General features: G+C 37.0%; 1 protein-coding gene across 1 annotated transcript; it reads right to left on the bottom strand.

Annotated features, from left to right (window-relative positions):
• Positions 1 to 372: 372 nt before the first annotated feature.
• Positions 373 to 7,116, bottom strand: LOC124433133 (homeobox protein goosecoid-like). Its single transcript, XM_046982786.1, has 4 exons — positions 6,861 to 7,116; positions 6,175 to 6,777; positions 4,669 to 4,958; positions 373 to 829 (listed from the first exon to the last, which is right to left on the bottom strand). Exons 2-4 carry the CDS (start codon positions 6,668 to 6,670, stop codon positions 542 to 544), a joined length of 1,074 nt encoding a protein of 357 aa, XP_046838742.1. The 5' UTR covers positions 6,671 to 6,777; positions 6,861 to 7,116; the 3' UTR covers positions 373 to 541.
• Positions 7,117 to 11,781: the final 4,665 nt, after the last annotated feature.

Below are 11,781 nucleotides of genomic sequence, written 5' to 3'. Positions count from 1 at the left end.
TGTATAAAGCAGTGCGACTTAGTTTCCGATTGCCCTGTACTCGCACGAACTTGGCACGAACTTACCTTTCGGTGAACTTGCACATGGCAATATCTTCGGCACCCCTTCGATAGAAAGTTACTTTTATATATATATATATATATATATATATATATATATATATATATATATACATACACAGACACATAAGTATGTATATGCTTTCTAATTCACGTAAGAATAATATTCGATGGGAGATATTAAACGACATTCAAAAAAACAAACAAAAGAAAAAAAAAAAAGAAAAAAAAAGAAAGAAAGAACAAAAATTAAACCTTTTATATAATATGCATACGTAGATATAAAGAGAATGATATCTTTTGATCTGTTAGATGCAATAATTTATTTCGTTTATACACATTCATCGTTAGCCATATTTACAGGAATATTTACATTCTAGTTCCGTATTTACAGGCTTCCCAAGCGAGAAGAAAAGTCAACCTCCAGCGGCTTCAATGGCGACGCACGGTGAAAAAACGATTTGGACGAAGTCCTTTAGCGACTACGCGACCTCCAGATCGGAACTGTCAGTTTCTTGTTCGTGCTGTTGTTGTTGTTGTTGTTGTTGCTGCTGTTGCTGCTGCTGTTGTTGTTGTTGTTGTTGTTGTTGCTGTTGCTGCTGTTGTTGCTGTTGTTGTCTGGTCAAGGTTAAATGATCGGTAACCCTAATCGATGCCGTCGATACTCCATCCTCGTTGTGTTGACGTTGTTCCAGCTGGAGTTTTCGCATGCGTTCTTGTTCCTCGCGTTTTTGTTTGCGCCACTTGGCACGACGATTCTTGAACCATACCTAGAACACGGATTGCTTTATGAAGGAAGCCCGCCGTTGGACGATTGCATTTGCATTTGTGGGTATTCCCGAACGAATCCCGTGGAGATAGGCGAAGATCGTTTTAAGATTGAAAATGATAGTCGTGCAACACCGCACCCTACGCGATTCCAACCCTCGAACACCCTTCTCGACCCCCTTCGTTCCATGAAAATTCCCTACTATGTGTATTTGTGTGTGTCTGTCTCCGTGTGGGTATATGTGTATATATATATATATATATATATATATATATATATATATATATATAGGCACACATATATATACATATTATATACACATGTACGTATATTTCGATCGCACAATTACCTAAAAAAATCATTGTACTCTCTCGCATTTACTTATTCCCCCTACGTGAGATTCTTCCTACGTTATTTACATGTACAAATAATAATAATAATAATAATAATAATAATAATAATAATAATAATAATAATAGTAATTATTATTATTATTATTATTATTATTATTATAATGGGACATTGCCAAGAGAAAAAGTCTAGCAGACTAGCTGTTTTTTCGAGTACGCTTCACGTTGACGAAAAGAATTTTAATAACGGTTAATCGTTCGGTGCTTTATAAACCGAATACAAAAACGGGAGAGCTACATTAATATGTGTACGGGTGAGAGACAGAGAGAGAGAAAGAGAGAAAGCATCAACGTTTCAAACGTAACAAAAATTTATGTCGAAGGAGGAGAACTGTTTTGTATATTGCATTTATTAAAACGCACGGTACAATGGAAGATTAACTTCGTTCGTAACATAACTCGTAATCCCGTCGTCGTCTACCTTTTCATTATCATCTCCGAAAAGTTTTTCACGCCGAGTCCCCGTGAATCCAACGTGAACAGTCTATCTCTCTCTCTCTCTCTCTCTCTCTCTCTCTCTCTCTCTCCCTCTTTCTCTAACAACACCCTTTTAAAAGTATTTTCTAGCTAGGAGAATAATTGCTCGGGGCATCTCTCTAGCACGTAGCATTTCATTTCATCCATTAATGTGTCCCAGGATCGAGAGGATTCTTAACGAGAAGGGTCCGACGAAAGATCAAACGTGCCACATTTGAAATCGGCATTAGTCCCTTACGCCTGTCCAAATCGATTAGCAGCAAGCTCGCATACGACAATCGATATCTACTGTCTACCGCCTATTCTAAATTTCGCCGTATAATATTTTACATGACAAACGGAACGTCCCAAAACCCGGTGTTTCTTTTGAGAAACGTAAAAAAACAAAAAAAAAAGAAAAAACAAAAAAAAAAAGAGAAACGAAAAAAGAAAGAAAGAAAAAGGAAAAGAATAATAATAAAAAAGATAACAAAAAGTATCGCTTCTCTTTTATCCTTACGAAGATAAAATATGTTTCGATTAACGAAGACATATGGGCAATCGAGGCAATTGATTTAAATGAAAGAAATAAAACGAACGTAACCTTTTTCAAATTTATTTCTTATATGCGTTATGTATCTCTTTCATAATTGTCATCAATTTTTCTTCCTTCAATCAGATTTTATTCTTATTATAGAGAGTATACTTTTGGAATCTTAAATTTCTTATGTATATGAAGAGAGAGAAAATTTTTTAAAATATATAAAAAATATAGCCAACAAGACGAAGTCATTCGTCATTGATAAAGATTACATGATATATTAACATATTCATCATTGAATCGATGATCAATAGATCGTCGTATTTTCTCGATTGAACTTTAACTCTTAATGGAAAGTATGATTTCGGTCTTTAAAATGTTATAACAAAAAAAAACAAGAAAAAGAAAAAGAAATCTGAAAAACATAAGAAAAATACGGACGAGAAAAGAAGAAATTAGCAGAACGTCTCGAGCGACGCTTATCAAGCTTCTATCAAGCTTCAAGCTTCTATCAAAAGATGTGTTAATGGACGAATGATGAATGATTCCTGGCAAAGTGAAAAAAGAAAAAAAGAAAAAAAAAGAAAGAAACGATAAGAAAACGAAAGAAGACAAAAAAAAAAAAAAAGAAAAAAGAAAAGGGGATTGTTGGGAATAATCTAAGGATCCTTTTCGGACGTCTTCGTATCTTCGAAATACGCGGAATCGTCGTAGGAACAAACAATTCCCCTCTTCCTCCGAACTTTCTTCAAACATAGAATGCTTGAGGTCGTATTCCCTTTTGGCCGTGTGTCCTTTCCTCCTATGGATCCTCCTCCTCCTCCTCCTCTTCCTCCTTTTCCTCCTTCTTTTCCTCTTGTACCTCAATTTCCTTCATTTCCTCCATCTCCTTTTCTTCTACGTTCTATCCGTCTTGTTCCAAGCATCAAAAGTCGCTTTCCTACTAATTCCGTGCAAACACGAAAGCGTTCGCTCGCTTGCTCGCTAGCTCGGTTACTTGCTAGCTAGCTAGCTAGCTAGCTTGCTAGCTTGCTTGCTTGCTTGCTTGCTTGCTTGTTGCGGCAGGTGCAACTCAGGTATATGTTGTTTCAAAGTCTTTAAAGACTCTTTCTCAAGAGGAAGGATTCTCTTTGTTCAAAGCCGACTACGTGGGTGGGCTCACAGTGGCCGCCTCAAGTGTGAATGACTTTACGATAGCGTCTGTGTTCGTTTCGGTACAAATTGTTTGACATGAACTTCAGAGTTTCATATTTTTTCAAATATATTCTTTAATGTAACCTCTCATTTATATTATTCGATATTCGTCCTCTCTCTCTCTCTCTCTCTCTTTCCTCCTCTCTATATCTGTCTCTCTTTCTATATGTGTGTGTATGTGTGTATCTATCTTCCTCTCTCTTGACTTCTTACCGTCGGATTAGAAAAATATTTTCATTCATATGTTTAACACCGTTTACTTTGATTTTTCTCGATAGATTTTCAGTCGAATCAATTAATTAAATAAATAAGGATCGTTGAACGATCGTGTGAGTAATGAAAAAAGAAAGGAAAAGTAAAAATATAAAAAGAAAAAAAAAGAGAACAACAGACAAAATGACGATTGAAGCGCGATACGTGTGTGTCAATGTTAAACCAACGAAACACAGAAACTCTTTCGATATATCGAAAGTACAAATAGAGAAAGAGAAGGGAAGAATCGTAATGTGCTCTCTTTCTCTTTCTCTCTCTCTCTCTCTCTCCTCCCTTTTCTCTCTCTCTCTCTCTCTCTCTCTCTCTCTCGTAAACCATTATACGTGTGTTCATAGATAAATGTGTGCGAAACACGTAGTAGACACACATGTAATTATGCCTGTGATCGAAGGCAAACACATTATCGGCAAAGCTTTTAATCTAGCAACCAAGCAACTTGTTGGTTCAAGTTGGACGGCAAGCGATAAATAATCTCCCACTCTCGCTAAATTTTAATAAACGCATTAAAATATTACTGGCTTTTGTGTCCATTAGAATACCAAACAAACCAGAACACAGACCTCTGTTCTCGTATACTTAGGCTCGTCACATTGGGGGATGGACCGTAAAGTTTGTCGACGTTACAAATTGTCCGTGCAGCCCCTAAAATACGTATACGGATGTTCCCAAATGTTTGTCTCTTCGAAACCCGATATTCAAAGTAATTTGTCTGGCACGCTTGATTTAACCCATCATAGAGGATAGAACAGTTTTAGGATCTTAGCTGTCGCTAAGACAAATTTTTTTTCTTTTTTTTTTTTTTTATAAATTACGTAGAATGTATTAATAAATAATTCTGTTAATTGTTAAACAGTTAAAAGAAATTTTCTATTCGTTCATCGCATTATAAATATTCTATATATTACCTATACGTTACGAAGTTATTAATAACTAAACACGTTAATAATGGCCTTCGATAAAACTCACCTCGATTCTTTCTTCCTTGAGATCAACCTGAAGGGCCAATTGTTCTCTAAGCAGGACATCGGGATAATGCGTTTTATCAAAAGTCGCTTCCAATTGTTCCAACTGTTCTTCCGTAAATATCGTCCGATGACGACGTTTCCTTTTCGTCATTGGACCAACACCTGGTGTACTTGGATTCATCTGATAAGGATGACCAGTATGATAAAACGTAGGTTGTCCATGAAGAGAAACACCTGCAGCAGCCATAGCAGCTACATATTGTCCTGGATATAAGGCAGGATATGCGGCGGCTGAAAGATATTAATAACAAACATACGTTATCTTATAACACGGATATTTTTACACGGGTTAATTAAATACATTTTAATAATTTTCATTTCAGAAAGATATGATGATAATGTTAATCGATCGAGATAAAGATTGCGAGATTAAACGAAGTTTATCTCCGACTAAAAAATTAGAAAAATTATTCTTCTAATGGAAGTAGTAAATGGAATGAGAAAATGAAAATGAGACAAAGAGAGAAAGATAGAGAGAGAGAGAGAGAGAGAGAGAGAAAGCGACGGCAGCCCCATTTCATGGTGCAAAAGGATAAAAAGCGAATGAACGAGCACGATCCCATGGGACGTTTTAGTTTAAAATCTCGAAAAAGAAGAAGAAGAAAAAAAAAGAAAAAGAGAGAAGAAAAAAAAGCTTCTTAGACGCGACGTCTCGCATAAAAATGCGCGAAGGGAGAATTTCAGCTTTTATCGAACTCTCTCTCTCTCTCTTTATTTATCTATCTATCTATCTATCTCTATCTCTATCTTTCTCCTTCTACCTTTTATCATCGTTTCTCGTATAGTTTATCTTTCTTTCTCGAGCTTCCGACAGGATTGCAAGGAGGCAAATCGTTCGTGCGTGATTGAAACGGATTTCAGCAGGCGCATCCCCAACAAGAGCGGAGACTCGCGGAGAGACTCTTGCGCCTCATGGAAATACTTAAAGCCCTCCGGGCATAAAGGAAATTTCGGTACGGGAAGGCGTCGAGCCTCAAGGGATTTGCACGTTCTTTCGTTTCTTTTCTGCTTTTTTTTTCTCTTTCCTTCATTTTTTTCTTCATTTTTTTTCTTCATTTCTTTTTCATCCGCCTCTTACCTCTACCCGCTCATCGTACGATCAAAAAAGAGAGAGAGAGAGAGAGATAACGTTACGTCTTCTCAATGTCACTACGTACAAGGGACGAATAAAAAATAAATATTTCCCGTTGACGCAATCAAATTTTCATAAATATTTTCTTATTCGTATAAAAATTTGCTCTTCGATGTTCGATGATAATGACGTATCGACGTATCAATTCGAAAAAAAAAAAAAAGAAAAAAGAAAAAGGAAAAGAAAGAAAAGGTTCGTTAAGATATGACGGTTTCGATGATAATACATTAATATAATGTACGATCATTACTCGATAAAGGAATGAAATTATTTTAATGTGTCGGACCGAATGAAATTATTTTTAAAAGGACGCACCGAAAAAATCCGCCGAGGTGAAGGCCAAATGATGAAGCTGTTGTTGAAGAGGATGAATGGTTGTTGTCCTCGAAGGTGAACCGACGGTTTCCGGATTCTGTATCATGGAGTTTAAGCTCGTAGTACTTGTAGGGGGTATATTAGCGATCGGTCTAGGTGCTAGGATACTGTCGATGGTAAATAGAGAGGTGGGCGAGGACATGGTAGCGGAGGAACTCGGCCTTGAGATTTCACGAGGTCGATAACCTGCCTCTTCCGAACTCACTGGACTTCTGGAGAACGTTCTTTCCCGTGATTCGACTTCGTGCCGCCTCGAAGACGCATGATTTTGGGCATCGTGATTTTTTAATTTATGTTGTGGGCCCTCCGGTGAATAATTATATAAATAACGATGATTGTAACCGGATATACCGGGACCATCTTGAAGAGGACTCGATGGTTCCGTCATCGGAGAACGTGATCTCGGTGAATCACCAGCATAGATACTCTCTACCATGTTACGTGATTTGATATTGCTCGCCTTCTTGCTCTTTTCTTCTTCTTCTTCTTCCTCTTCTTCTTCTTCTTCCTCCTTTTCCTCTTCGATCCTTTTCGATCCTTTATCTTCGTATAATTTTCGCAAGCAAGTAGAAACGAAAAATTCCTTCGGAATTACAAATATCACAGTATTCGAACTACCAACTCACGTTGATGAAAACTTTTCAAGAAGAAGTTCTTCTTCCATTATCTTCGAATGAAATGAGCTAAACAAGATCGAAGGACAAATCATCGACGATCTTTATAAGATATATAACACCACAAAATCTACACATAATTAATTAGCTATGAGCTCGGATCTTATCGATCGTCTTAGATCACAAGTTCTCCGTAACACCATGAGCCATTGCCATAATATTTTTTCGATCATCGCGCACTCTCCTTTCTCGTATAAATAACAATGTGTCGATTTTAATAACCCTTCCCTCCCCTCCCGCCTACCCACCCCTCCAACCAGCTTTCTTATTCTCCAATGATTATTCAATGAAAACAAAAGAAATAATTTATGATAGAGATTATAATCGATCGATATACGAAACGATAAATTCTAATTATAATATCGAAAGAAATTTTATTTGGAACTAACTATTTATAGATTAAAGTTCGACGTTTTGTAGTTCGGTGACACGCGTGGATGTTCTGTGACATCGCTGATAAAGGATACGACTGTGATTCGACTTCGTTGCGCGCGGTGACCTCTGTGGTGGTTGCGTTCGTGTCTCTCTCGGTTGGACGTAGACGAGAGCCACCCCCGAGTTGAGCTGAGCCGCGGATAGAGAGACACCCTCCGATTTCAACGCTCGAGGTTTGTACGATTGGGGCGTGGCTCTTTCAAGCTCCACCACTTTTCCACCACCCTTCGCGAACCATTCTCTTCTTCCTTTCCTCTCACCATCCCTCTACCCTTTCTACATCCCCTATTCGAGAGTGAAAAAGAGAGAGAGAGAGAGACGGAGATAGACGGAGACGAAGACAGAGACAGACAGAGAGAGAGAGAGAGAGAGAGAGTGGGGGGTGGGAAGAGAATCAGGATTACGGAGAGGACGCAAGAGGAGATGCAATATCGTGGTGATATCGGTGTAGGTAGTAGGGGTGTCGAAAGCATGCCGACCGGACACCCCTTGCTACTTCCCACCCCCTACTATCTACTCTCTCTCTTTCTCTCTCTCTCTCTCTCTCTCTCTCTCTAACCTATGTATGTATGTACTACTAGCGTCTCATCGAGTCTCGTCGGAAACATTGCTGATATAACAGGGATATGGAAGCCTCCACCGACGACGTACTTAACATAGATAATCATCAAGGCTTTTCACGTCTATTAGCGAACTTCTCGATTAGCTCGACGTTTGTTCATATTATGATTTTTGTCCTTTTTCTTTTTCTTCTCTTTCTTCCTTTTTTATTCTTCTTTTTTCCCTCATTCTTTTCTTTCCTTTATTAATCCACTGTTCAACCATCGGTCGTTTTAATGTACGTTCGATTAAAGTACGTCCAATAAAATTTTCATTCGCGCATGATGCAATATTTTTGTTTTTTCTTCCAATAGTCGATAATATCTACTGTTCTTTTTTTTTTTTTCTTTTTTTTTTTTTTATTTTCAATATTCGAAGTATCATTCTCCGGTCGGCTTTTGCCCTTTATTCATAAGTAGTAAAAAATATGTTTGTATATGTTTTTATCGATGTATTAACGTTCAATTTATTGCTTAAATGTACGATTAATTAAAGGTCTGAATAAAATTTTCATTTAAAAATCAAATGATCTCCGGCAGCTTCAACGTATTCTCATGGCCGTCCTATTAATCAGCCTCGTATTTTTGTGTGGACAATAAAAAATTTTTTTTTCGTTCTCTCTTTTTCGTTCTGTTTTTTTTCCTTTTCTTTTCTTTTCTTTTTTTTTTTTTTTTTTTTTTTTTTATCAATCCACTGTTCCCATCTACCATTTAAATTTACAATTAATTATTGTTACGATAAAATTTATTCGCGTTATTCTCCAATCAATGGAAAAAACATTTTCATTGAAAAATTAGATGATTCGAGATTTGAACTATGATGGCCGTCTTATTCGCCACCCTTCGAATCTGTTCAATTATGCAAATCCCGCCCAATGCGTTCGTATTAATAGCATAAAACCGTTGTAATGCGCATTGACTGTCGTCATCGGTCTTATTTGGTATATCTAGGAGGGGATGATACTCGCAATGCGATACGTAGAGAACCAAGCGTGAAAAGATTTTCGAGGGGTGAGTATACGTGCTCCGACATTGTAAGGTAAACCCTCCCCGCCCATCGTAAGGCTCATAGGTACGTCCCTACGCTTTCATTTTCATTTTGATGCACCAAAATCTGTGCTAAACTTAATCCTAATCCGTACGTTAATCGTGGCCCGATACGAAGAACCAGTTTCTAAACTTATCCGTCGATTTAAGTCGCTGTTAGAACCGTTTGATCTAACTAAGTGTTTCTTTTTCTTTCGTGCGCGCGCGCACATGTGTTCTTTTTTTCTTATGACAAACATTTGATTATACATCAGCGACAATGATTTTTCTCTCAAAATTGTATTAACGAGCCTCTTTGATAATGATCGTCATTTTGTTATTAGCTGATTCGTCAATGGTATGAATTGAAAAAGAAGAAAGAAAGAAAGAAAGAAAAAAAAGAGAATTAAGTAAGAATTTTGATTTCAATATGGTCACGAGTGCATCTTAAAAAGACATATGGGCATCGAGCCACGGACCTACATCATTGCCAGCCAACGAGGATCGGGATTATCCTCTGCGTAGGATTATTCCATGCCGTACAGGATTTGGTGTTTGCATCCGTGTCTGCGATACGTCGATACTTTCGTGAGGAATGGCAGAAAGATGAGGATTCGTATCCTGCGTCTGTCATTGTTGAGAGGTATATTATATTTACTAACTTTCAATTGGTTGGTACCATTTTTTTTTCTTTCTTCTCTTTTTTTTTTCTTTTCTTTTTTTTTTCGCAGAAATTTCACTACAATATCAGATACATAACGTTAACTCTCATAACGTTCTCGCAATTATATAAAATATGTATATATTTTTATTGAATATATTTGACGGCAAAAAGAGAAAGAAATCAAACGAACAATCACATTTTGACCGAATGTTCTCAAGTAAAAAAAAAAAAGAAATATATATATATATATATATATCTTCTTTTTTCTATTTCACTAAATATATAAGTATCTGCCAATAGCTAAGGTATATGTATATCCGGTTTAAAAAGTTCTCTCCGCGGGAGAGCCATAACCATTGGAAGATTAAAATTTTCTCGGTAATCATTGAGAATGCTATCCTTGGCGCTAATGCGACGACAATACAGATGTTTTCACGTCTAAGCGGCGTGCTAAGTGGATGTTCCCCACCCCTTAGGCGGCTACTACTATACCAAGCCACCCTCCTCTGAGATTCGTGAAGCGAGTAGAGAAGTTGGAAGGGGGCTTTTGGAAACGACCCGATGGTGCAAAAGCTGGCACGTACTACCTGGCATCCTATCATCTAAGAGAAGAAGTCTCTCTAGGAGACATCTATCCAAGGGATGTTGTTTCGGATTCGTTAGTTTGCGTTACACTTGACTGGACGCCTTTTTGCCTTGAGGTGGGGAAATAATCGAGCTGAAAGATGGAAAAAAAAGAGAAAGAGAGAGAAAGAGAGAGAGAATCTTTAAGTTTCCAAAAGCCAATGGATAGATACTTTGAAAAAGTACTCGCGGAACTTTGCACTCCGCGGGATATCATCGCCGATTGATGTTTTTTGTTAGGCTAAAGCCTATAGGTACAAGATTTCGTCGAATTAACGAAATAGGTATCCTCATCATCATCATCATCATCATCATCAGTTTTCGACGTTGGAATTTCTCTATCTTATTATACGATTTGTAAGATTTTCTTCTCCGATATTTCGGATATCTCGATTATCTCTTCGAGAGGAATAAGCTAATTGAAGTCTTTAAGAAAATTTTGTAAACGTATCAAAATGATCGTTAACTTATTATTTCCTTCGTCTATCATAAAGAAATACATATTATATTAAGTTATTTTTCTTAGATGTTCTGTTCTGCCTCGATGATACTTTTCTATGTGTTCGCGTGTGCGTATTATATTTGTGCCCATGTATTTTTATTTGTTTGCGTGTATCGGCAAATGGGAATCGAAGCTTAAATGGAAAAATTTGTCTTATTGTTAGATGATGGAATCCATCCCCATGTGAGTGAGAAAGAACGAAGAGAGCAAATATTTTTAACAAATTACGCCTATACCTCGAGTAGCACGAAGAAAGTGTTCATTCGTGCGTTTTATCGTGGAGCAGCCGGTCGTCCTCTTTCTCTCTCTCTCTCTCTCTCTCTCTCTATCCCTCTACCCCCATAACGCATAACGCAAATATTGTTTCACCCCGTGGAATCGCATGGGCGTCTTTCGACGATTTCGGCGATTCGACCGGCATCTTCAAAAGGCACCGAATCCTGTTAAAGAAACGTCGGAATAAAAGAGAAGGAAGAATGAAAAAGGATATCTTGATACACGCACTTAAGGGTATAACAGAGGATTTTTCTCATTTTCTTGGCTTTTAACAAAGATACTTACTTGATTTATCGTGCGAAGAACAAATGTTTATTCACGACTAAAGATAAATGACGAAAAAAAAAGAAAAGAAAAAAAAAAAAAAAGAAAAAACGTGGAAGATCCAATGATCGATCGACGAGTACGTTAATTTTTCCTTTTTTTCTTTTCTTTTCCTTTTTCTTTTTCTTCTTCTTTTCTCTCTTTCTTTCTTTCCAAACGAAATATTATTTCTCTTAAAAGAGAAGTAAGGAAGGATTGCGATCTTTGATTTTTTTCCTATATTATATTTTTTTTTTCAATTCGTAACGTGCAAACAACGTAACGTTAAATCATTGTGAATCGAACGATAAATAAATAAATGAAGAGTATGTTCCTCTTCTTCTTTGTTTTGTTCTTCTTCTTCTTCTTTTTCTCTTTATAATTAAAAAATTTGTTTAAAATAAGGATAGAGAAAGACGATATACCCCCACACATATACACAAA

This window comes from Vespa crabro, chromosome 2 (genome assembly GCF_910589235.1).
Source record: "Vespa crabro chromosome 2, iyVesCrab1.2, whole genome shotgun sequence".
Taxonomy (NCBI): domain Eukaryota; kingdom Metazoa; phylum Arthropoda; class Insecta; order Hymenoptera; family Vespidae; genus Vespa; species Vespa crabro.
This window is presented reverse-complemented; position numbering and strand designations above follow the sequence as displayed.